Source organism: Paralichthys olivaceus, chromosome 1 (genome assembly GCF_024713975.1).
Source record: "Paralichthys olivaceus isolate ysfri-2021 chromosome 1, ASM2471397v2, whole genome shotgun sequence".
NCBI lineage: Eukaryota > Metazoa > Chordata > Actinopteri > Pleuronectiformes > Paralichthyidae > Paralichthys > Paralichthys olivaceus.
The window spans coordinates 25,661,569-25,688,851 of NC_091093.1; the positions used below are offsets into that span (position 1 = coordinate 25,661,569).

General features: G+C 41.0%; 1 protein-coding gene across 1 annotated transcript in view; it reads right to left on the reverse strand.

Annotated features, from left to right (window-relative positions):
* Nucleotides 1–3,263: 3,263 nt before the first annotated feature.
* glceb (glucuronic acid epimerase b) overlaps nt 3,264–27,283 on the reverse strand; it is a 43,257-nt gene continuing 19,237 nt past the window's right edge. Inside the window, exons 3-6 of the mRNA XM_020099526.2 lie at nt 21,463–21,992; nt 15,626–15,871; nt 8,595–8,887; nt 3,264–8,092 (exon numbers count right to left, since the gene is read on the reverse strand). Coding sequence (XP_019955085.2) covers nt 7,361–8,092; nt 8,595–8,887; nt 15,626–15,871; nt 21,463–21,979 — 1,788 coding nt within the window. The 5' untranslated portion in view covers nt 21,980–21,992 and the 3' untranslated portion in view covers nt 3,264–7,360. The remainder of the gene's footprint in view (nt 8,093–8,594; nt 8,888–15,625; nt 15,872–21,462; nt 21,993–27,283) is intronic.

A 27,283-nucleotide genomic window follows, 5' to 3' on the forward strand; every position in this document is an offset into this window, starting at 1 on the left:
AAATATCTCTTTACTTTAACTGATCATCATTACTCAGCAGATTTTAAAACAGTGAGTTTACAAAAAACAGAAGCACAGTTAGAGATTAAATCCTCTAAGAGTTTACCAAGTCGTTTCAGTTTCTGTCTGATATTCTTGACCTGGAGTGAACGTGTCAGAAAAAGTAAATGTGGTGTCATTATTAAAAATCACTTCAATGATCAACTGATGGAATATTATACACACATACACACACACACACGAACACACATACATACACATGTGTGTGTATATATATATATATATACTCTAAATGGGACCGTGATTTACAAAATGAACATCATGCTTAAAGACTTGAAATGAGAGACTGAGACAATAAACTCTTAATTAAATCATTTTCTCGATGACTCTTTCTATATATATATATTATAGTGGAGTCGCCCTCTGCTGGTCATTCAAAACAGGTTTCAGGGAGTTCTGCATCGGCTTCACTTTCCAGACCTGGATTCGATTCCCATTTTTATAAATGTTATTTACACATTTATAGTCTCTGGATGTTCCTAATAAAGTGCTCATTGAGTTTATGTGATCATAAACAAGAAAAAACTACACAGTAATATTTCAAATGTAACAGAAATGATAATAATAATCTGATAATAATAAATATAGATCTTATTTTTATTGTATTTTCCTTGAATTAATCATCAAACAAAATGTTTTTCTTTACCTGAACCAGTAATATTAATAACATTAATACTGATATTGATGATAATAACAACATTAATAAGAATGTTACCGTGCTGACAGATGGGAGTTCTCCTGCTCTGCAGCTGCTCACAGAGTTTGCGTCTCCAAATGTGTGCAACTGATAAATTATTAATAATCGTTCGACTCCAGGCGCCTGTTTTCTCTCTGTGGGATTTCAGACTTTCCTTCACTCCGGAGCTCCCTCCTCCAACCACAGGCTCGTTTTCTCTCCAGCACATCTCTCATCCTCCCTCTTTACTCAACCCCCCCACTGCCGCTGTCTCCTCATCGTTTCTCCTCCAGCATCATCATCACCATCTCGGACTTGGCTGGAGACGGTTCTGCTGGAGACTTTCATCCTTCCTGTCTCGTAAAAAGTAAAAAACTGTGTCAGCTGCTCATGAATGAACAACATACAGCTGATACCAGGTTTGGGAAAAGAGACAGTGGATTTATTTTCATTTTAGCGTAACGACCATTTCTCTGGTGTTCATTTAGCAGAGAGGAGGAGATCGAGGTGAACTTGAAAACTGTCAATATAAACCAATATCCAGAAATGAAGTTTGAAAATTATTCGGCCGAGAAGAAGGAGAAAGATTATTAAATGATTCATAAAAGCTAAAAGAAGAAGACGACTCAGGGAGCTGCTAATAAACATCGACTGTTCATAAACATGGACGACGTGACGGCTCCCCAGAACTGAAGCCAAATCATGCTGATCGCCCCCTGGTGCAGGGCTGGAGAATAGATCACACCACATCTATCAAAAATCCACCTGTCAGCACGTCTCCAGTTAATAAATAGCTTCGCTGCTGGAATCTGCACTAATACCAAAGTGTAAAATCGACAATTTGTCTTGCAGCCAGCCGCCAGACCGATAAATCGTCTGCGTGTAACATGTATTTTTCAAAGTTTCAAAAGAGCCAGACTCGCTGTTTCCCCCTTTACTTCCAGATTTTGTGCTCAGCAAACCCAGGCGGCTGCCGGTCGTAGCCTTTGGTGTATATTTAATGGACGGATGTGAATGAAGTATTGATTTTCTCATCTCTCCCTCACTGCCAGAGAGCAAGAAAGAGGAAGAAAAACATATTCCCCAAAATATCAAACTTGAGATTAAAACCTTGGGAGAAATTAACTCGTCAAGGTTAAAAGATCAGAAACCTCAGGAACCTTTTGGGACCTGAACTGTCGAGCTGCACTTTTTTAAGTTGATTTTCTTTCCGGATGCTTCCAGGTCCACTCTCTCCTCTGAGAGCCGCAAACAAACCCAACGACGCCGGGTTCAACGCTGTGTTAATTCCATCAAGTGGGCAAATTTATTGACGGGATAAAGGCTGAGGCCTCCAGATGCCAGATTACCCAGGATTCACTGTAATGACATCACGACCATCGGAGGAGGCAGGAGAGGCCGACGCAGAGGCTGCAGAGAGCCGCAGCTTATTGGGTTTACGTTGGGTTAATTATAGGGCTGGGAGACAGAGCCGCCATCAGGGGGGACGCTAATATCATTAATGTCGGGTGAAGAGGAGGAATGAGATGCGTGGGGTGAAGTGTGGAGCTGTGAGGGAGAAACCGTCAGGATTGTAGAAATGCCAGGAGGTAATGAAAAATGCAGGCGGCGGCAGGAGATGGTCTTTCTCAGGTATCAGCCTGATTAGAATCAAATATTAATCACTATTGTTTTTCTGCTCAGCCGTTTCTCAGAGAGGACGTTCAGCGAGAACAAACTGTTTCTCCACCGCAGAGCCGACGACAGACGAGAGCGGATCAACCGAATGTTTTTAACATCAGAAGAATGAACGGAACAGGATCTGAACCAGAGCTTCAGAGTCACGTGACTGTTTACATGTCCTCACCTGTGATACTTTAACTCTTCTCATTCTGTGCACACATCAAATTTAAATATCTAACGTTCATATTGCACATATCTTATTTCTAGTGTTTATTATAAATACATATATACCAGGAACTAGATAGAACCAGAGACCGTAGATAAAGAGTGTCAAAAACTGAAGCCAGAGCATCTCCACTGCCCCCTGGTGGCCGGCTACAATATAGGACACAAACCCTGCCCCCCCCAGGTGCAGGTTATTTTAGCTTCAGTCCTGGATAGAGGGGAGATGTGATGTTCGTCTTTATTTACAGATTAGAAATGAACATTTTCTATAGAATCTGAAGTTCAGAATTAAGAACAATTCAACAGAGGATAAGGTTTTGATGTTAGAGCTACAGACCTGAGAAGAAGAAAACGTTTTTAATCCATCAACTGTTTAGTGTAAAAAAAAAGAAAAGTGATTTCCAATAATCCAGCGTTGATGTCTTCACATAACAATTTTTGACATTTAATTAAAGCTGAGGAACGGATCAATAATTGATTCTCTAATTCTTCTCATCTTCTGATGAATATTCTATTGATCGACTACTCAACTAACTGCACCAGTGGAAAGATAATTAACACTCACACCAGTCTCATTCATGGTATGAAGATCTTCAAAACACAGATGAGTTCCTGTTCAACGTGAGAGAAATACCAGAACTTTAAGAAAAATGCTTTTATTTTTTACACCTTTTAAAAAGCAACTTTTATAGCACAAAGATTTACTCTGTATATAAACACGTCTCTTCCTGTGGCTAAAAAACGGTAGCTTTTGCACATTGTGCTTAGATTGCAAAGTCTATACAACTGCTCTGGGTCTCCTGTGGTGTAACGACCCCAGTAAACATTTTATTGCATAAATCACATGTGACCTCAGCGGCCATATGTTGACGTCTTTTTAATGGATAGTGGAAAGACGGGAAAAAAAAAAATACCACCAAGAACGAGGAAAAGGAAGTTCTCATCTCCATTATACAGTGAACAATCATAGCAGCTTTCTTAATGAAGGCGATGCACATTGTCCTAAAAAAAGAAAAATAAAGTGATTATACACGGCAGTTGTGCTTTTGTCTAGAAAAGAATCAAATGCAAATGATTTCAAAAAATAAACAAACAAACTGAGAAAAAAAAAAGTAAAATCAGCAAAAGCTTTCAAGGATAATTTGCAGCTATTGGCTCATTTCCCTTTTAAACAGTAGCTGACTAAATGCTAATCTCTAGTTGCACACATCCCCCGTTTACCATGAGCGAGTTTTACCAGCAAGTTGTTTTTGCTATAATCTATTTAACCTACATTTGAAAAACCAGCATGTCTCAAAAGGCAGTGTCTCACTCCACGACATCTCCGAGGAGACGCATCATTAAATACTAAGTGGAAATGAGTTTGCACAGAAATATACAAATTCCAATGTACTTAAATCAATGACTTTGGTATAACCAAAACAGAGAAAACATCAGTTCCTGACAGTTCCCTTTAAACGACAAAGAATCAATAATGCAAGTGTTCATGGGAAAAAAAAATGCCACCACCAAAAAACAAAATAAAAACTGCGCATTACCAAAATGTGCACACACACACACACACACACATCCACTCTGGAATAAAAGTGTTAATGTCACTGTTTGCGTCCACTATATAAACCTCTGAATTCAATGTTTGTTTTAGTGATGACAAAGAAAAAAGAATCTCAGATTACTGATTCTAACACCGAAAACAAGATGTTGAATTATTATTATTATTACTTGAAAAGGTTTAAAAGCTGTAATGCTCTCAAACCGTCCATTTCTGCAGCTCCTCTTTTCAGTCTCCGTCTGAAACACTTGGTCTTAGCTCCTGTCTCTTTAAGACCCCCCTCCCGATAAACCTCAGTCTACTCTGATTGGCCAGCTGACCCCCTCTGTTGTGATTGGTCAACCACTTCCAGCACATGTGAGAATATTGGACATCGTGTTCTCATGTGAAGTTCAGTAGCTTCACTGTAAACTTCCTTTGGGCTTTTTAACTTTAACTTTTACATTCACAAAAACCATAAAACACACAAGAGCAAAGACAAACTGAAAAAAAGCTCAATGTGTCAGGAACCAACATTTTTCATCGAAATGAATCACAAGCTTTTCCTTCATCTCTCACACCACGACCACCTGAAATCACACTCTGCGGGAAAATGCGTTTATCTTCCACCAGTTTTATGAAAACAACCAAAGAAAATTCACCATCACCACTTTCAGACGAACGACGGCGCCACATTCTCCTGCTTCTCATTAATAATCTTTAGAGCAGATCGATGAAAGCCTCATTGAAGCCGAGGGCTCCACTCCGTTTTGTTTGTAAAATGTGATGCCGGTGGATGCTGACTCATCCCTGACGAGCGACCTCGCCGCCCGGCCGCCTCTCCAGCCTATTAGCAGGGTGAATTGTTGGTGTCTGGGCGAGTCAGGTTCTCCTCGAACAGCGGTCAACAGGGCAGCGCTCAGATTAAAAACGCTGAGTTCATGCACCCGCAACAGCAGAGAGAGAGAGAGAGAGAGAGAGAGAGAGAGAGAGAGAGAGAAACGAGAGCCTCTTTGTGTTTATAAAGAATTCCCCTCCGGCTACACTTCTCCTGGCTTTGTCGATTTAAACGTTAAAAGCTGACATGGTTGTGAGATGCAGCTGCGCCTCTGCTGTTCACCTCCTCATCTGCTCTGATACACAACACAGATGTTTACGCTTCACCTGCAGTTCAGTTTTAGAGGAAGTGCTCCGCAGACGACTGTAAAGCTGCTTTCAGACACATTCCTGAAATTATCTGGGGGGGGGGTGCGAGTGGGCAAGCGAGTGGGCGTTTAGATGACGATTCTACCGGGCAACGAACACGAAACTCAAAAATCATGTAAATATCTCAGGATGAAAGAAACGTAGAAAACGCAGACAACTAAATTTCACCTGGAAAGACGAGAGTAAGAGCTGTCGGTGAACATCAAGACGCCAGTGATGATGCGCTGTAAACAAAAACACCTGATTTCCACTGATGAATTTTACGTCTGAACATTCTGACTCCTGCATCGTCTGAATGTTCTGACCCAGACAATCTCCTGCTGCTTCTTCATATGTCAACGACAAACTCTGGAAAATTAGGTTCAGACCTTCTGGACATTTTCAGGAGTTCAGTTCATTTTTTGCCATTTAACAGTTTGAGTAAACTGATATGAAAATAAATAACGACTTGATGAAGGAGCTTCAGATAAAACTGATCTCAGTCAGATCTTCCATTAGAATTTGTCTTGTGCATCAGACACATTGATCTCCATTCATCCGAACTGCTGACTCATTTCCATCCGTACTTCCTTGTGCGAATAGGACAAATCCATTAGTTCTGAGGAAATGATGAGAAATCTAACCTCTACAGGTGGAACACGTGCGTGAAGGAGTTAAATGAATCTGACAGACACACAGAACTGATTGGACCGAGTTGGGATTCACAGCCAGGTTCTCTGAGATGGGAAACTTATGCTTTACAAACTGAGCTGAACTCAAAGTGATGCAGAACTAATTACTTTTAGCCGTGTTCCTCAACGCCACATGAATTATTAATGATTCTTTGTGACCAGTCAGACTTAAGTGGGGGTTTGGTTACAGCTGAGAATGGCGGCAACAGCACACGTTGTCTTTAAACTCCTGTTATAGATACAAGCACTACAGCAATGGTGACAAACTAGGACAAATGATTCATTCTGATTATTGGTGGTTTCATCTCATGAATTGTAACAGGAACACTCATGTTGTAGCAGCTCCATTCCTCCATTTCTACAGACTCTGGTTACAAAATGAGCAAGATGGCGTTTGTATTCGGGATATTTTGGGTTCATTTCTAGATAGAAGGTAGAAATGAGGATGAGTCGTCCATTTATATTTACAGTCTAAAGTAGGAGCCAAGGAGAGCATCTGGTAGCTGAGCCTTTCAAATAAAAGATGGTGCTTTAACAGACACACGGTCGAATTTAGATTTAACACAAATACTTAAAAGGAGTTCAGCTCACGAAGAAGAAAAAAACCTAATCACCTAAAAAACTTTTGTCACTTTTTATCTGCATCATAAAGAAGAGTGCTTCAGAAAAGACCTGGAAGCTACTGGTTCTGAAGCGTCAAGCATTTGACTCCTCTTCAAACAACGTCCAAAGGTTACGGGATAAAACGATGCATTTGAGAAATAAAATGCAAAAGTTTAAAATATTGATATCATTCTTTTTTTGGCAACATTCTGCTAATAATTTATCATATATTCTGTTATTTACAGTTTATCTATTTCAATTATCTTTGCAACTCTGGGATGAAATGGTAAAAAAGTAGTGATGGATTTATCGAAGACCGTAGATGTGATTCAATTTAAACTATTTGAAGGGTTTCATCTTTCTCTAATATTGTATATCACACACACACACACACACACACACACACACACACACACACAGACACACAGACACACACAGACACACACAGACACACACAGACACACACACCAGGTCTGTGCATAATTACAAACACTCGCTGGAGGAAAAAAGGGGGAGAGAGCTACAGTCGGCAGAAAATATAAAACCTGCAGAAGATATGAGAAAGTTTTAGAGTTGTGAGCTGCAGCTGATTAAACTCATCTGTTACACTTTGAACCTCAACCAGTAACACACACACGCACACGCACGCACGCACACACACACACACACACACACACACACACACACGTCACTTCAGCTGGATCATATTTGTGGATAACAGTTTGCCTAGTTGTGCTTGGCACGAATCCCTTTTAAGTAGTTTTTCCAGCGCTTGACCACATCTTTGAAGATGGGAGCATTGTCTATGGATGCCAGCAGCTGCAGCTGGTTAATGTGCGTGGTGTGATAGTCCCACCGCGCCAGGTTGGGCGCAGTGCCCAACATGAAGTGTCGCAGGTCATAGATGCTGCCCGACCCTGTGTCAAAGAGCGGCAGCATGGCCTTCAGCGACTCCATGCCGCGGCTGAACAGCTGCCCCGCTTCCCTGCCAACCTTCTCTCCGGCTGTCTCAGTCAAGTCGTAGAGTCCCAGCAGGGAGTAGATGAAGCCGTTCAGGACAAAGGAGCTGGGTGTGGTGGGGTACTCCTCATACCAGTCGTATTTGTTCATGAACACAGCTTTGACCCCGTGCTGCGCTGAAGGCACCTTGTAGGGTCCGACTGCCTTGAGGGCAGCGTTGAGGTAAACCTGGTCCTTGGTGAGGAGGTAGGCTCTCACTAAGGTGGACATGGCCTGGCCCTGAGCCATGGCCGAGTACCAGCCGGGCTCCAGAGGGCGGAAGCCTTCGCCCAGTTTGCGAGTGACCATGATGGGCCACCCGCCTCGTTCGTCTTGGTTGCGCACCAGCCAGTCGCTGGCAGCAAAGAAGGCGGCCATGTGGGCAGTGGTGGAGATGGTGACGTTGTCCACAAAGCCGCGTCCATGTAGAACTAAGCGCACCACTCGTCTGGGCATGATCTGAGAAGAAATGACATAAAGGTTGAGAAAATCATCTACGGGTGGAATGAAAGGGCACATTTCACAGGAGCTGCACTGGTAAACTAAATTAAAAAAACAGAGAGCACAGTCACCGGAACTGAAACTCAAAGATAGAGAATTAATTATTAGTTATGCTCCAGTTTTCGGGCGACAACTAATGATTTGTCATTGATTAATATGCAGATTATTTTCTTGTTGAATCAATAATTGGTTTTATCAATGAGAAATGACTTGTTCTATACCAAACATAAAACCAGTCATCATTACACTGAGAAGCTGAAACAAGAAAAAGTTTTACATTGTTTTTTCATTAACTCTCTTTCTGGGGATTCCTGATTTGAAATGATTTCTCCTTTATCCATGTGAGTGCTGATTCATTTTCTACTGATATTTGAGGATTTGTTTCAGCTCCACTCCAGTTACATATTTATTAGAACACAGATATTTTATCTTCGGCAGCGGACATCTGACATGAACCAACCTTAGTGGCCTTCACAGCCTTGGTGTTGGACAAGCCGACGCCCTTCCTAAGGTCGGTGAGCAGGTCGCGGGTCAGAGTGCTCCAAGCGGTTCGCGGCCCGATTCCGTAGGTGATCTCGTGATCTTTGAAGGCGATGAGCTGCGAGTTGGTCACATAGCGAATGGTGAAGGGCGGGCCCTTCTCTGTGGTTTCCAGGGTCACGGACACGCTGCCGTTGGAGATAAACTTGATGTCCAGGCTGAGGATAAAGTCTTTGGAGTTTCCCAGCTGGAGGGAGACGCCTTCTGACGACTCTGTGGTGCAGCAGAGAAAGAAACGTGTCTGAAGCTGGAGAATGGCAGGAGAAGGTACATCTCACAGCTCATATTCAAGTGCGTTCCTTCAAAAATAAAAGACTTAGTGAATTTAAGAACTTCAGACAGTTACTAGACGACAATGGGTTATTTTTAGCGCAGTGACTGGAAGTCTGTCTCTGAAAACAGTCGTCTTTGATGCTTCAATGAGAGCTCGTCTTTTTACTCGTGCTCCCAAGATTCACTCTGTAGTCACACTGTCAAATCAATAACAGACAGACAGCTTCAGACATACTCTCTGCTTTTTATTACTGGGGTCATGAATCGTTATTACCTGTGTGAAGTGTGTATGACGAGTGAGTGTGTGTGAGGTGTGAATGAAAACTGTGCGTGTGCATGAGTGCAGAGAGAGAAGTTAGACGCAGACACCCGCAGACAAGGTTCTCATGGGAAGTAGAGTACAGATGTTCCACTGCACATTGAAATTAATTAGGAGAACAGAGGAAAAGAAGTGAGAGGCAGCAGGATGGAATAAGAGAGCGTAGCGACTGTGGCTCGGCTGTCGAATCGTCTACTTTAGTTAACAAAGTTCCAAACTGAGGGAAACCAGAAGTATTTGAGCTGCAGCCGTGACTCAACTTCATGTTTTTTGGTACTTTTCGTCAGCAGCCTTTGTGTGTGTTCCTTTGTCCTCTGCCTGTTGAGGAGGAAATCAGAGTGACAGACGGATGTCAGGAGAAGATGAGCCACATCTGAATCCATTTCTCCTGATAGTGATACTAAAGGTTTGGACAAATCAGTTGTCTCTCTCTCTCTCCTCCCAGGAGGACGGATTTTTGTTTTCTTATGTTTTGATAGTTTTCTTTTTTCACTCTCTCTCTCTCTCTCTCTCTCTCTCTCTCTCTCTCTATTTCATAGCCTGAGTTACACTTTCACACTTTCTAGCTCTCACCACATAAATGATACTACTGACCTACATATTCCCCAGTAGATTTTTGTAGAGCTCACTATTAATGCTGTTTTCAGGCATAATCAGAAACAACTCTACGGTGTTTGCGTTTCACATGTGCAGAAAGCAGCAGGAGATCGTTGGGGTGAGATTTTTGTTTACAGCAAATCCACAATGTCGTCTGCCCTCATCGCCAAAGGCTCTTAAATCTCATTGTCTTTCCAACTTGACATATTTGTCTGCGTCTGTCTTCTATATATTTTCTCGTTTTCCTCCTGAGATATTTGTATTCTCACATGAGCCGTTCCATGACAGAGTGCAACTTTTCTACTTTTCCAATTTCCTTCCAACAAATCTCAACACCCTGCCACGGCTCCCCTCACACCCCATCATCTCTTAGCCAGTTAAACTTCAGTTGAGTTCATTTCAACACCCTGGAGCACAACAAGCTCCTCGATTGATCTCCCCTTTGGCCTCATTGCTGGGTCTAAACAAACCTTTCTTCTAATCAATGCTCCTCCAAAGGATGGAGGAAGGACGGCGTGAAGGAGTCAGGAAATAGAAAAAGGAGGGTAATGGAAAGATGGGTCGCACAAGTGCCCTTAAGGCCAGCTGAAGAGTGGAGAGAGTGAAAATGAGCCAACAGTGAGAAGACAATTGAGAACCGGAGACAGAGAGATCTCACAAGACACGAGCAGACGAGTTCGACGGAGACACAAAGAGAGTTGATCAGCAGGAGAGTGAAGGAGAGAGACAGTCTGGCAGGGGCCTCTGGTTGACTACAGCTCTTTAATGCACTCATAAATCCATTACTTAAGGCAATGCAGAGAGTAAGTGGATTTGTACGCTGGCCCTGTGATTACTCTGCCATCAATAAAGGATGGGCAGGGAATATAGAGGAGGAGATTCCACCTCCTCTGCTCAGCTCACTGGCTGTTTAGCAATAAGGCAGGAGACAGAGGAGACGTGCAGCTAGAAGCACATGTCAGCGCAAAACCCTGCTTGTTTACATGAGCGAGCGTGTGAGACCAACACTTGAAAACACATGTACGGTGCGTGTTGTGCGTCGGAGGATACAAAAGATCCAAGTCACAAGACAACAGTCAACATCGTGAGAGTAGAGGATTCAGCCAGAATCTCTGGACGCATCTGGAGACATCGTGTTTATTCAACACCTTGAGAAATGTTAATGTTTTTAGGGTTGATGGTCAATGATTTTTCTTTTTTATCAATTTATTAATTATTTTCTTCAATTTATCTTTTGTCCATGCAATATTATAAAATATGGAAGAATACCTTTTATAATTAACCAAAGGCCAAGGTGATTAATTCAAATTATTTTGGCAAGAGTCCTAAATTGAACATTCAAGAAACTGAAACCATAACGACAACGTGACCGTTGGCCTTTTTAAATTTGTACGTTTTGATTTAAAGAAATCGAAAAAATTATAAAAATAGTTAACCGTAACCTTCTTTCAATTTCTTTTAACAAGGAATCAAAGGAGATTTAATTAGGCTTTTTTATATGAATAAATCTAAAAATCCTACTGAATACAATTACACAATCTTTGTGTAAGTATTCACTCCCTTCAAGTCAGTTGCACATTTCACCTTTCAGCCTTGGGTTTTTGTACCATAAACTGTATATAAAGATAGACGACGCATTTCGACTTCCTCCCACTAACCAGAGATTAAGTCAAAATATAATGGCTATGAACGCTGCCACCTTGGGATGACGTCATTTGGAACCTGAGTCTGCCCAGTGGTGATAGTGGAGAAACGGTAGACGATAAATGCTCCTGATCAACCGGAGTCAGAGTCAGTCGAGTTTAATCCTGTTTTTATAATATCAAATAACTAATCAAAACCAAACTTACTGGGAGATTGAGCACAAGAACATACAACTAAAATCTCTAATATCAGGTAAGTGGATCACAGTTGCATTTACTGACTTTGCATTTGTTGATGAAGTAGCTGCTCAAGGACTAAAATCTTAAGGATAACAACTTTAAAGAGACTTTGTATGTTTATCACTGTTCATAAATTCATAAAATCTCTTTAATTTGGTGCAGTAACACTTTGAAGATTGAAGAAAACTTCAGACGAAGTACAGCTGGTGACAGATGTTACTTCATCTGCACAAAGTGAACACTAATTCTAACAGTGATTAGTTTGTGCAAACTGCATTTCTATACTAATAATGGACCACGAGGGGATTCAGAAAATAAAGGTGCTCCGTGGAGGACAGTGTTCGTGCAGCAATGTGCAGATGGTAGACAGTGGGTTATTATCAGGGGACGGACGATTGATCCACTTGTCAGAAGCTTTGAGGGGCTGTTCAACACAGGTGCCCTAGATACAGTGCGGAGGGATAAAAAACTCAAACAGAAAGAAGGGAGCAGGAGGAGAAGGGAAGGGAGGCAGAGGACAGAAAGAGAAACTGACAGCAGAGGAATAAAACAAAAAAATATGTACGAGAACAGAAGGCATTAAAATGGATCAGACAAATGTGACTGCAACGTTTAGGACGCACAAGAGGGTTGAGGGGTGATAAGTAGGTGGAAATGATAAAATAGAGGTTGAAGACTGAAATATGTTGATAGACAGTGAAGATTAATGGACAATGAAGACTGTCAAGGGAAGGCTGAAGAATGATGATGAAAACATGACGATGTCAGGGAAAGAGAGAGCTGCGATGGAGAGCTGAAGCTGTAAGCTACAAGCTGAGCGATGAGCAGAGACAAAAAGCTGTAGAGCAGTGGAATGAATAGAAATTGATTATAATGATGATGAGAGAAAAGCTGAAGAATTAGGAGGAGGGGAAAATTACAGGAGAGACAGACAACCACTCAATAGACATCAGAGAAATGAGACTGTCCTGGAAATCTCAGCAGATCAAATGAGAATAATGAGTTCACAGTCATCGCCTCTCCCGATTCCAAAACTATCTCTGCAAAATATGTTGTGGCTGTCGTATTTTTACACTTGAAAATTTAGCCCAGAGTTCGAGTCATTTATTTAGACCACTTATAGATTTGCACAGTCACTGCATTTCTTGTGTTTCACATCACAGCACAAACAACATCCATTCATCCAACTGAGACAAATCTGACAGTTTCCGTTCCGTGTTTGTGAAACTGACCTTTAAACAGAGGATCAAGAAATCCTGTGGAACGTTCTGATAAGACTCGGTGTCATAAGATTTACAGCAGATATGTTTGAGCTCTGGTACCCCAACACCAGAGAGTCAACAGGCAGCAGTCTACTAACTCCAGCTGCTTTCAGACATGTACTGAAGGAGTTGTATGAGAGAATGCAAATGTCCAAGTCAGTTGCTCTGAACATTTCCCGAACCTTCATCAGCCAGCCCAGAGTAAAATGTTCTGAAAATGTCAAAATGAGCCCATGAGAGAATTATACAGGAAAAAGTCCAGATTTTCATGGGGGTGTGCATGAGGTTTCTACCAAGTGACGCAAAATTGAAACATACAAACATCTCAGGAGTCATATACCTGTAGAAGACACCATGTTGAAACTTGTTCATCCATCATGTCCCGCCTCTTGCATGTTCTACCCAGAGTTCTCTGTAAATGTTCATGCTGTTGTGAACACGTCTGACCCGGACGATCTCCTGCTGCATTTTTCATATGGGAAAGGCAAACTTCTTTCCCAGGCCCAAATGTCCAAACCCAATTTTCTAGACATTTGCCAGAGCTCATGTCTGAAAACAGCTTCTGAGCTCAGCAGTGGGGTTTGACAGGGCTGTGTTCTACCAGGGCATGACCCACAATGCCACCTGTGGATTGTTTGGAGCTGTTTTCAGCAAGGTCTATATGACAGGACTTCATTATGCTGATGATGTCGCCCTGTTGCTGAGGTTTGAAACTCAAGCTCGAGGCCTCTCAATCTACTGGGGTCAGACAAAGGTGTGCTTGGTGCTTCAGTGAGCTCCTCCCCACATGCTCACAGCTCACCATTGCTGACTAAGGAGTAGAGGCCATGATGTCCATTTGTCAGCTGGGAAGCTGTAGGAGTGACCAGGATGTGAGACGCAGGATCAGTCCTGCTTCTGACACCTTCGCCATTCCCTCTCCCTTATTAGAGGAATAGACAGCCAAGCTGTTCAAACTCAAACTGAGAATGTGCATCAGCCTGGTCCCGTCTGTCCTTATCCAGACACTGACCTCAGACCTGAGACGACATCTGGCTGCCTTTGATACCAGCTGTCTGTGCAGGATAGGAAGCTTGAGGTGGTATCACAGTATCTCCAATGCTGCACTGCAGCAGCTCAATGCATAGCCACCTGTCTCAGCAAGGATCAGGGCCAGATCCTCCCATTAAACCTGCTCAACTGCTCTGGGAGCTGCCACCCTGAGGATGGTCCAGACATCCCAGAAGAACATGGACTAGTCTCCTGTAGGAGGACCTGAGATGGCCGGGACTATAGTCCAGGGAGTACAGCACATATGGCCTGGATGAAGTGCATGCTGATGGAAGTTATCACAAGCTCAGTGTTTGCCTTAAGTGACCTAAATCATGCCAGACTGAGATAATGACCCAAATTATTGTGAACCGTTCTCAAATGAACAGAAAAGATCTCTAGCATAGTGTTTCATGCAGTGCACTGATTCGCTCAGCTGTATCTGTGTTCATGAATCATTTGGTCAGAATTAAAATCCCAAATGATAAAAATGCAGTGCCGGAGTCTGCATCCCGACATGTACTCATACTGCTGCCCTGAAAGTAATTCTGTTTGGGACGCAATTCAATGAACAAGAGGTTTTTATTTGATATTTTCCCTCTTCCAAGATCAATTTTTAGATGCATAAGTGAGAAAACTGCACACAAAAACGAATGACTACATGGTCCGAGGCACCTGGAGCACAGTGTTCTCAGTACCATACGAGCCCTGGATGCAATGTGAGTGAGGTGAATTAAATTTGATTCCTTGGAGGTAAAACGGTGCAAAGTCAGTAAGCTTTATCACAAGAGATTAAATTTTATGAAAGTGTGTTAATTATGTACTTGAGGAGAAATAAAGAGACAATAGGGCGACAATTCAACAGTTCGTAAGGATCTTTTACTTCTGCCTGCAATTTTCAATTTTCATTTTTGAGATGTTAACTCAACCTGTGACTCTAGCTATAGTATATATATATATATATATATACACATGTGTGTATGAACATGTCATTATACTGCCTGTGTAATGAGCCCATACAAATTTCTAATAATTAATTACAATAACAAAAAATTGTTTATTAATCAAATTGATAAAATAACATATAAATCCCTTGAGATAATGTTAATAAGATAAGGATATAAGCCTTTTGACAACAGGAAATAACGTGATGATAATCTACATAATTTTGAATCAACAAATTCAATAAAAAGACAATCTGTCAAACACCCGATCTAACTTATTCCTACAGCAAAAAACAAGACTATGGTTATAATTTCATCCTCTGATAGTCGTGTTCTCACTAAAAAGAGGAGTCTGAAGCATCAGCAGGAATTTTCAAGTTTCGTTTAGACAACATAATGTGACAACGTCTGAAATAGGATGAAATGTGTGAAGCTGCTTCTTTAATCAATGCTGTAATTAAAGGAATCTGTCATTATGTGGAGTGTCCGCTGTCACCCAACATCATCTGCTGGTATTCTCAGACTGTGCTGGTGACTCATCCTGTCCTGAGGGTGCAGCTGCATATCGAGCTTCTTGAAGCCACAGTTAAAGGAGATAAGCTGCATGCCTGCAGGCTATCCGGGCTCGTGGCAGGTTTACTTACCTGGGGCACTGAACTGACGCACGGAGGTAGCCCGGGTCTTGTCGTGGACACGGCTGAGAGCACAACCTTTTGGCACGCTCCAGGGTGCTGTGCTGGCCCGGCTGTCTCTCTCCTCGGCTGTGTCGTAGACCTCCACGTGGGGGGGGCGCTCAGTCAGGTTTTTGCTGTAATGGCTCAAACCGTACTGGGCAATCTGGATGGCGTAGAAGTAGCCCTGAGGGCCCCACTGAGTGGAGAGAGGCACGCCTGGGTGAAAAAGAGGGAGGGTTATAAGGAGAAGGATGTAAAATTAAATAAACGAAATGAGACCATAGATATTGCAAACATTATGTCTCTGTAGTTGGGTTTCATTTTCTAGCTGTTACTTCTGGGGTGTTCTAAATCTTGTGGTCACATGATGATTTGGTTTATGAAATGTTTTTTTTTTTTTTTAACTCTGCAGGGTATAAAGCAGATCCTTTTTACATGGCAGCTGACATAACCATGATTACATCAATAACACTGGACAAAATGAATAACTGTAAAATCTTAATTTGTAAACACAGAAACAGAAGAGAGCAGAAAATGGTCATTACAAATAAAGAGCAAAGTGAAAAAAACACCAGCAGCAGCTACAGCTAATAATTTCACAGTATGGTGAAATCCAAGCTAATCTACTGCATTTAACCGGAGGCGAGCTTCTCTGTTCACACAGCCAGAAATAGCTCAGGCAGGAGCATCACTCTGATTAACAGATAGTTCACTTCAGGACCTTGTGACAGAGAGAGCAAATGTGCGATTTAAACCCCATCCTCCTGTGAAGAACATAATATGCTCAGATTAACGCTGGTGATAATGTGCCTCCTTCTTTATAAAATAATTACCCCTCCAAACATAGCTGATCACTTATATTTTCTGCCGGAGATATACTTGCTTTGAACTACCCCTATGCAGGAGCATCATGGAGCTCGCATATCCTGAAGTTTGATTCTTGGATTGTGCATGTCCTCAGAAATGAATGCATCCACACGATGCAGTACGCATATTAACAGTGGGGGCAGATACTCTCGATTGTCACAACATTGTTGATTTAACGGCCTCTCATACCGTCTATCATGGAGCTGTGGTCGCTTTTAACTATAAGTAACCTCTTCCAGTGTTTTCATATTGCACATCCAAAGGTTATATATGGTCTGAATTCTGCAGTGTAAACTCTACTGGAATACTCAGGTAGCATGCGTAGTACATGGCGAGTATGTAAACAACTAAACTCATGATGCTTCTGGGTGTCAACGCAAATGTGTATAAAAAAGAATTTGTACAACACCGCCTGATAACTATCATAATATATTTGATTGCGTTGGTAAAAGAACACAGAAAGAAATACATAAACACACATACACACTTATTCATCTCCACAAACACACTTTCTTCCAATTCCCTGCCAGACTTTTCTCCATGCCTGTCTTGTTACTGGCATCTCCCTTGACAACTTAAGTCAAATGACTGTCAAAATCCTAACTCTGTAGCACTGTGCTACTCTCGCTGAATAACTCTGAGTAATCCATGTGGAATTGACTGTTAAGCCTCCGCATATTTTTGTGACTCCAGAGAGAGAACTTGAATTCAAAATCTTAAAAACTAGGTCTTCTATTTATTACAGCAGCTTCTCAACCCACTGAAGTTAATATTGCTACATACTACCTTTGTCTCTGACCTCTAACAGGTCGGAATGTGAGCAGAACCTTAAAGCTGAATATCTGCACCGCGTCAAGAAAGTGATGATTATTGTGCTTGACCCACTCAGCAGTTTCTTTTAGATAAACTTCTTTAAGTGAACAAGCTCAGACCATCTCACTGTGAGGAACCAAAGTAAACTGGTGGAGGTTCAGGATGTTGCTGGTGCAGACCAAAGCTGGACTAAAGGCCAATGAATACTGGACATATTCTTGATAATTGTTTGCTAATACATTTTCCATCATAGTTAAAGAAACCAATGGTTTATCAGGACTGTTTTTCCCTTAGTTATTTTGTAGCTTATCTGCCTCCTGGTGGCTAAACTGTCTTAACGCTGCTTTAATGTTTGGAATACAGCTGAGTTCATCATGAAACACTTTAGGGGAATAATACTATAATTATTAAGCTGGATACTACACTTCCTGCTGCTAAGTGTTTCACAGAGCAGTGTTTCCCATTAATTAAGTAGACTGTGGCACACCCCAGCCCCCCCACCCCCGGGCAGCTACCGCCACAGATTCCATCCAATTCAGTGGGAAACCCAGCAGAACACGGGGATTGAACACTCGACAAAATGCCTCATCTGGCTCTAACCCAGCTGTATTAAGTAATTATGTGAAAATCACATGCACTGCAGGTGTAAGTCTATTGAAAACAGCACAAAAGAAAAAACTAACAACGCTCACTGTCTCCAAACCGCAATTTTTATTCTATTTTTAAAATGCACAGATTGAAATGGGATCGAAATGTTGTCCATTTAAATTGCTCTGTGGTTTGGAGTCAATGTAATCGCGCTGTAACCACAGTGGTTTGCAGCAGTGCCCTTGATTCTGTTAAGACTACTTCCCCTCGGTTCTAGAAAGTGATCTATTGTGTTAAGTTAAAAGAAACCAGCCATCAAGAGCATAAGTGATAATGTGAGCATTTTATCAAGCACTTTAAAAGCTATAAGACAAGTTTTATTACTGTGTTTGAACAAATGTTTAAGTGATGGTGGTCTGCAGCAGAACGGGGAGCAAAGATAAAGGTAGTGCAAGAGGAAGTGGGAGACACAAAGAACGAGACGTATCATGATTTAAGAGGGTGTTGTTTGGGAGGATTAACTACATCCACTAATGATAGTGCCCGACTGCTGGAGCTTCATTTTTATCAACTTCTCAAGGCTCCTGTGGCTTAAGGCAAGTTTGATTTAACACTTTTTAAGACTTTAAGACTTTTAATGCCACTCAGAATCAAATTTGAGACCAAGCTGTAACTGCATGAAAACGTGTGGGCAAAGTATGCTACTCTCTCATTTAACTTGAATGACGTGGTGTATTGTCACTGTGTTCAGGCACAGTACCTCTGCTTTCAGTACGGGCATACACCTGAATGTGGTCTGGAGATCCAGCACCGCTGGTCCTGGTGAACGTGTTGGAGATGACCGTAGAACACAACAGGGATTTCTTTGAATTTGCACTTAGAATTTTGCATGTATGTAATTTTGAATTTCCCTCACTGGGATTCTCTAACTGCAATGAGAGTAACAAATGATTCCTAAAATTCTACATCCTGTGTCTTAGCATTTTTAGAGACACTTTATAACCAGTTTATGTTATATTTTAGACTAATGAACTCAGTGTGTGTTTAGACTTTTTAAGGAACCTGCTTCTGATCTGTGTCATGGAGACTCTGGGGAATTAAAGACCTAAATGTCTAAAACTACAGTAGAATCACAGGCCCTCCAGTAGATGGGATGATTAATGACCCATAAAAGAGCTGCAAGTGTTTCATGAATCCAGACAACATACATTTGCATTCAAAGACAAACACCCTCAGTCTAAATTTTTTTCGTCCCAATACTAACACAGTTTAAAGAAAGAAATTACTTTTTGAGATGCGGATATCACTACAATTTATCGTGATGTCCAGTGATTCAATGCGAGAGTGATGTAAAGTGGTCATTATAACATATTTCTCATATTCCTGTTAAAGCACTTTCCACTGGTAGGAGGAAGCATCGGGAGAGGAAAGCTCCCATGACCTTGTCTGAGCCCTAAGGTGCCTCTGACTGTGACAGGCTAATTAATGAACTGCTATTTTCACCTATAAAAATATGGTAAGTTGAAAAGAGGTGTCTAAGCTTGTGGATGTGGAGTGCTACATAGCAAAGAGCCTTGGGCTTAATTAATGGACCTTGATAAATTGTGCGTGTGTGAGTGTGTGGGTACTGCAGCGTAGAAATGTTGCCTCGGTTCTATACGAAGAGAAACGATCTGAAAGCAATTGGAGGTTGAGAATAACTTGGCTCCCTGTTGCTCAGCCCAGAGAGACGGCTATATTCCATGTCTGACCCATTTTCCACTATGTATGTTCCGTCCCACCCGTGTTGCATTTGGGCACAACTATGGTGAAGGTAACATAACTTGTCGCCCAGAAAGGTCATTATGGGCAGCAGCTCTGATTAAAAAAAGATGGAGAGCTACAAACATATAAAAAGCAATTTATTGAAAAACTACCAAAGTTAATGGAACTCATGGGACAAATGTGTTTTTGGGTTTTCTGACCTCCCTCACAATCCTGTTTTCTCCTGAATAAATCAACATTTACTACGTGTACCCAGTGGAAAAGGACTTAGGACTGTGCCTGAATAACCATAAACTGCACCCTTTCAACTTCAATGATAAAACCAATGTTAGACTATGTAAGGGAAGAATTTGGGGGACAACCGCTTCACTTTGACTTCCTGTTGTGACCTGATTTTTGTGTTTTTAATGGTGACTTTTGTTAATTGACAATAAAGGATGCATAATTAATCTATTTTGGAATGTTAGACAAGTATGAAGAAGTAGTTCTTCAAGTAAGCACGGCACGGAACTATATTGATGACAATGTGGTTTGAACTAATAGTCTTTTCAAATGAGCTATTGATTCTTCCTGGCAATTATTTTGAAAGGAACATTGAAAGGGAAACAACTTTGAGGACTAAGTGTGGGGGGAGGGCAGAGAAATGTATTCAGTCACCAGAGTTCCAGCCGGATTATCTACACAAAGAAATGTTCAAATGTCTGACTGAAGACAACGTACATTTTTTATTGACTTTCTAATCTGTGTTTGATATCCGTGTCAGTTATCAAGAAAAGTTATACTTCATTTGGGAATGTGTGGCAGCGATTGAGTAAGTGCTTCTCAAATACAATTAGAAATCCAGTCATTTCATTCATGATGCATCATTTTGCTGAAATAGACCTCATTGAATGCACCATATATTTCTCAGTGGCGTTAATTGTATTAAAAACCTAAAACTGAATCACAGGTTATGATGAAATACTCATTGTATGTATTGGGATGGCACACTTTACATTTCTGTTGTGTTGATGGTTCATGTGATGAATGAATGAGGAAACCTGGTGGTTTACTTTGGTTGGAGTCAAAGGGAAAGTCTTCTAAAGATTAGATCATGTTATTACCTGCACCAATAGGGTTCAGATTTCAACCCTGTTCGTTTGGCTCGACCTCACTTTGTAAAAGTGCCTTGAGATTATCTCTGTTATGATTTGATTCGATTTCCATAACACTTGGTGGAAGGAAGCACCCACCGGGTTAGAAAAAAACAAATTAAAATTGCAGTTGATTCTGAGAGCAGATGCAGAATTTTTTTCACTTTGTTAAATATTGTGAGATTATTTAACATTTTCACAGTCGTCCCTTGGAATAATCATTCAAAGAAAAAAAATCTGGAAGATTTATGTTACTTATATCTATGTGTGTTTGAATTTTGGTGCAGCTCAACTGAATTTAAGGGGACTATTTCCAGAGTTATTCGCTCTACTGAGTGACTACTGTTGTCAGTGTGTTTGCATATTGAATATTTTATGCTCTTGTGTCACATGGGGAAAAAATACCAGCACACTGAAAATCCAAATCCAAACTGAAGCTAAGGGTATTTTTTCCTGTAGGATGAGATGACTGATCTTTGTTGTGAACACGCGACATCTTTTCACATTTGTTTTTCTAGTATTTAAAATAACACAATTCATATATGAGTTCTTAAATATATTGGTGTTTAGATGCATGCTAACTTGACTTTATGTACCTCGAGCTGTGTTCAAGTATGTGAACATCAATAATGAAAGTCTTACCTTCCACTCCACTAATACACTTGACGCGGTCACGGACCTCCACGTTGTATCCCTCAAAAGACATGAAGACTCCATCGGGGTGGTAGGGCTCACGCTGCGTGTAAACCTTTGAGTAGCTGTGCTGGAACTCAAAACGGTCGTATCCATCATACTGCACAACTTTTCCGTACACCTCAAAGTATTTTTCCATCCAAGTGAAGGGCAGGTAGATCTCTCCACCTTCACGGCGCCCTTTGATCGTTGAGTCATCGTTGATCAGGCAGTCGATTTCTTCATACTTGATGCCGCTGACACCCCCAACAACAGGCGGGGGCTCTGGAGGTTGGGGAGGGTGTTGTTGGCTGCTGATGCTGGCGTCCCCCACCCTGGGACTTGGAGCCACTAGGGCGGCCCGGGGAAGGAAGCGCACCGAGGTGTCACTGGAGCATCGGTTCCACAGCAACACAGTGATGAGTGTGAAGAGGGCGCAGATGACAATGAGGGTCTTATAGTTAACCCGAGCAGCCAGGCAGCGCATTGTCACAGGTCACCTGTAGGACAAAAGCACATGAAATACAAATTTAATAATGATTTCTTCACAGTCATTATATGTTACTGAATTATCATTATTAGAGAACAAATGACAAAGTGTAAAATGAGCACATCTAAACACAATGACTTAAATACACTCAAGAACATATAGCAGAACATTTGGTGGCGAGAATAAAAATAAAAAAAATCCATGAATACCAGAACACAGGTTATGCAACATGCCGACATGTTTTCATGCACTCCAGTAATTTAACAGCGGAATTCAAGTTCCTTTCTTCCCCAGACTTTGAAGCCACAGTTTTATAAGATGTTTTTGGCTGTGTATTTCTATTGCCAATGCAGTGAGAAAGACAGGCTCTGTAGTGAGAGAGCACAGTTTGTCCTCTCAACAAGAATGTGTCTTCTAGACTTGTAGAGGCTACTTAGTGTCAGCTACAGTTTTAGTCAGACTTTGAATGAAATAATTTGAAAAACAAGGAGCCATTGTCCAGCTCTGGATGAGAGATGGCAAATGCAAAAAAACTGGTTTGTGACCAACAAGCTGTGGATTGTGCTTTGATAGCCACTGTGTTCATATGTCTCACTTGTTTGTTGGGTAGTAAACCCAACAAACAAGTCCATTTTCTGCAAATGGCTGCATTTCTTGCAAGTCTTCTGTGAACTTCTTTCATATTTATTTCGTATCTAATTTAACTCAGCTCTGCTCCTTACTGACACTCAAAAGCTGCTCTTTCTGGTTCACCAGCACTTAAAAGGAGTACTTGGGTTTCTGTGTGGTACTACATATGTAGCTGGAGAACGCAGCAGGTTAACTTAGCTTAGCACAAAGACTGGAAATAAGGGGAAAAGCTAGCTTGCCTGTTTGTTTCCAAAGAAAACAAAAGCCACCTCCCCGAAGCTAAAAAGTGAATTACTTATATGCAGTTCATTTGTGGTAACCAATGTTCTCATCTTACTTTCACCATGAAGGTATTTCTCAGTTCAGTTTGTCTAAGCTCAGGAAACAATTAGTCCTGGCAAGACAGACCATATCTCCCTGATGGTGCTTTCAATCAGTGGCCTCAAGCCAAATCTAAAATTCATTTTTTAGGAGGCAAAAAGTCTAAATTCTAAAATCCAAATCCCAAAGAACCTGAAATGCCTAATTTGTAATTCTGTCTTTCTACAGTAAAGCATCTTTGCAACAAAGCAACATAACATGCAGGCCTAATGGCTGGTTTGGCTTTAATAGGTAAAGCAGAACCATTGCTATCTTGGTACTGTATTAACAGCTGACCAGAAAGCATCTGGGTAAGGGGCATGACATTTTTCATACATCCTCTAAGTGGTTGACCAAACACAACAGAGTAGGCTGGAGGGCAGCAATGTACGTTATGATTTGAGAGAAAAGATTTATTTGGAACAACACAACATGTAAAGAAACCATAAGGAAGAACCTATAAATGGGCAAAATACAGGCCTGTTTAAGTTATTTTTTTAAATAAGTGAATGTAATGAAGCACCAAATTCTTTGTCAACTGTCCTAATTGGATGGAGATCTCGTACAGCACAAAGCGAATCAGACATGGTCAAATTGATTCACATTTAAATGTTCTCAGTGCGTCTCTGGTGTTTTCACCACACCAGCAAGAAATCAATGTACACACTGAGGTCTCCTCCACCACACTAATTGCAGCTCATAGAATTTACTATTATCGTGACAACAGAACCAGGTCCTCTGATGACGGAGGAGGGAGAGGAGGAAAATCATTACTCTCCAAGTTAATTTCAATATCTCAGCTTAAACAAAGCCACTACTTAAAAGGTCAGCTTGATTATGGTGCATTAATTGGAAAGTTGCTATCAGCCATAGAACTGCAGTCAAATTATACTGCTAGCAGCTTTTAGAACAAAGTTAATGTCTGACTCTTAAATAGGAGAATGGACCTCCAGAGTGCTTTAACAACAGAAGATGATGAATAAGGTTCCTCTAAATTAAGGCTTAGGATTAAAAGTGTAAAAGCAAAACAGTAAATTTAGGCTGTATGATGTGATAAATATACATATACATAAAAAATGTATCACATAATTAGGTAGAGCACCACATTTTTCCACCAAGCAACAGATTCACATTCACTGTTTTTCCACAAGAAAGGAAGAAAAAACATATAACACTGCTTTATATAAGTTCTTGTGTAAAGGGGACCTGTTCGGCCCATTTCAAGGTCTATATTTTTTTTTCTGTGATGCTTAGAGACGCTATGAAAAATTCTCAGGTCAAAAACAGTCCTTACTAAGAGCACACATTCTTTTCACTGTAAAGCTAAGTAACTAGCAAATAAAACGAATAACGATTTTAGATTTAAAAGGCCAATTTTTTTAAATCCATCAGCCATTGAAATGCTACTCTGCTTTCTCCAAACGACTGTATAGTAAACCCGTACAGTCAATTATTTACTGAAGTACATTAAATGCCTTTAAAACTACTGAAATAGACTGTTTTGTGAGAATAAGATGTGCTTGGAGCAGTTTTAAAGAAATCCCTGGTGAGCTGAGATCAGCTTGTTAAAGAAGTAAGAAAATACACTGAAAGCAAACAATCTGATGGCTGGGTTTTTGTAACAGGAAGTACTTTCACACATTTTACCTCCTTATTGGAAAATGTGGCCACATTCAAAATGGATATCTAACATTGCAACATTACGCATATGACTGAAAATAAGTGAAAGCACAATCGATCCTGTTTTAAACTTTTTGTTGTTGCGTTCGAGTTGGTGTGGGAAAAAAACTTTGGTCTGCGGCTGATAAATTACAGCCACACATAAAAGCTATCATTGATATTTGGAGAAATGTCAGCCTGCTGATAACAGATTGGACCGGCAGAGCTCTGTCTGTGCTGGAAATGGGAGGCGGAAGGCCTGAGGACTGCACCCTGAAAGATAAGTAGGACCAACCCTGTCAGGAAACCAACTATAAATAATTGGCTCTTTTTATAGTAATTTGTCGCTAGTGTTGAGCTCAGGCTCAAGGAGGATAGACATGGGCTTAAGCACTGCAGCATAAAGAGTATCCTAATGCTTTCCAATGACTAGGAGACAATTTGTCTGAAGCCATGTCCCATTTCACAAATGCAATTTACCCAGACGACAGAACAGTGGGTTCACTGAAGGAGTCACAGGCAAGTAAATTACAAAAGCCATTGATTTATGGATCAAAAGTCATGAATGATTTGATTCAGGTGATCTCAGAGTCTGTCTCATCCACATCTGACACACAAATAAGTATTGACCCATTTGCGATATGGATGAAACTAGTTCTAGAGGCTGAAAGAAACTAGAAACTCACTGGAGACATGGGAGTTTATTTTTTAAAAAACAAGAGAAAGACCAAAAAAGAGAAGAAAAAAGAGAGAGCAGAGAAAAGAGACAAACTGAGTGCAAGCAAGAAAATTAAACTGGAACCAAAACTTAGTTCGTTCCATATTTCATTGTGATGAATAAAAAATAGCAGCAGATATCACTCATCAACAGTCAGAGTAATGAGTTGCAGGACTCACTGTTGAAAATCCACTTGTCAGAAAGCAAAAGATTTGGCCGGAAGTCTTGCAAATATCAAGAATGTTTTTTGCCTCAATTATACTTGATTGTAATTGTAATATACTTTGCGGACGTGCACGCTGACAACTTCGGACAGAAGGGAGAAGAAGACGAGTTAAATGCAGACGGGTCAAGGCATATTCTCCTGCCTTTGCTTACCCTTATTAAATACTTCCATATTATATTTTATAACGTTAACTGGAGAGATCGTAGAATGGAGTATGAGTTCAATTACAGAACAGTGAGCAGGCTGTTCCAAATAACTGCTATTAAATGCTCACATGTACTGTGCAAAGTCAAAAGCTGGTAAAGCAATAGACTGTAAATCATTGTGAAGAGGACCTTGTGCTGCAGCTCAGCAGGTAGGTACCGAACAACACCAGCCCGTCGCCGCAAAATTATTGCCACCTCTGCTTCAAGATCAGAGCAGACACACGTTAAGTGTCCAGTATCCTTGTACAGCACTGTATTACCCTACCACATGCCCTCCCTCCTCACCCCCCCACTGATGTGCACTCGCTTTACACGTTAACAATAAATTATTATTAACAATATTAGGCTCTGAGCCGTGCTGAAGTTCACTTGGTGTTTTGATTCGCTCGAGAGTTTGAGAAATGTATTTAAACACACTGAAAAAAGTCCAGCACGCACGCACGCACGCACGCATGCACGCAAGACCTAAATTCTCTTTTTTGCACAGCAGGAGGAAGCTGAGACACATCATAAATCTATATATTTGCTATATATACAAACCTTTCTCCAGTGTTGTGGCATCTTAAAAAGTCTCCTGACATATTCATCTGTTACTGAACTTCCAGGGGCCTACACTATATGATCCCCCACAAACTCAGTCACACTGGTGTTGCTTTTAGTCGAGCTGGTTATGGTCTGAATCCCTGCTTTGGCAGAGGATATCCACTCATTCAGTCTTTTTAAATCCACATAGATTATTAACATTTGTTGTTATGTCCTGCGAACTACGTTGTTGCAAACAATTCAGTTTAACACCTCTCGACTGTGTTTTGACAAATCGGCTGCTATGTACAAGTTAATTACAAGGCAACCAAACAACATTTAGCTACTTAGACAGTAGCAGAACTGTCCCTGGTGTATTCTGACCCACATTCACTTACATTTATTAGACGTCTGCTCTCAGCAGAAACACAACAGCAGTGGTTGCTTATTCAGAAGCTCAGACTGAATCCCTGACAAGCTAAACCTTTTAGAAGTGCCAATGAAGACTGGACTGGTTCAACAATGGAGATGACGATCCTCTATTTTATTTATTCTACCAAGCATGCAAACTGTTAAAAATGTAGATTTTACATGTTGTAAATACAGTATGGATGGACCTGTGTCTAATCTACTAGTTATCAGCACTTGAGAAGCCTTGTATGGATATAACACCCTCTGGTAATAACACTGTTTTGATCTGGAAGGAAAACTACCCGGACATAAAAAAGATAGATGAGACTGGACAGGAGGTGAAAGACAATCCTGCCAGAGGATAAAAGTCTTCCACGCTTGACAGATAAAGGCAAAAGATACTGGAAAACAAAAGCAGCTTTGCAGCTTACATGCTCCAAGTGTCCTGCCTGAAGAAATTGAAAAGTGCCTGAAATAGCTGGTGGTGACTTATTGAGATTTCTTTATTAGAGATTATAATATTCTTTGAGAATATCTGAACGATAAACCTTAACATGTGTACTGATAAA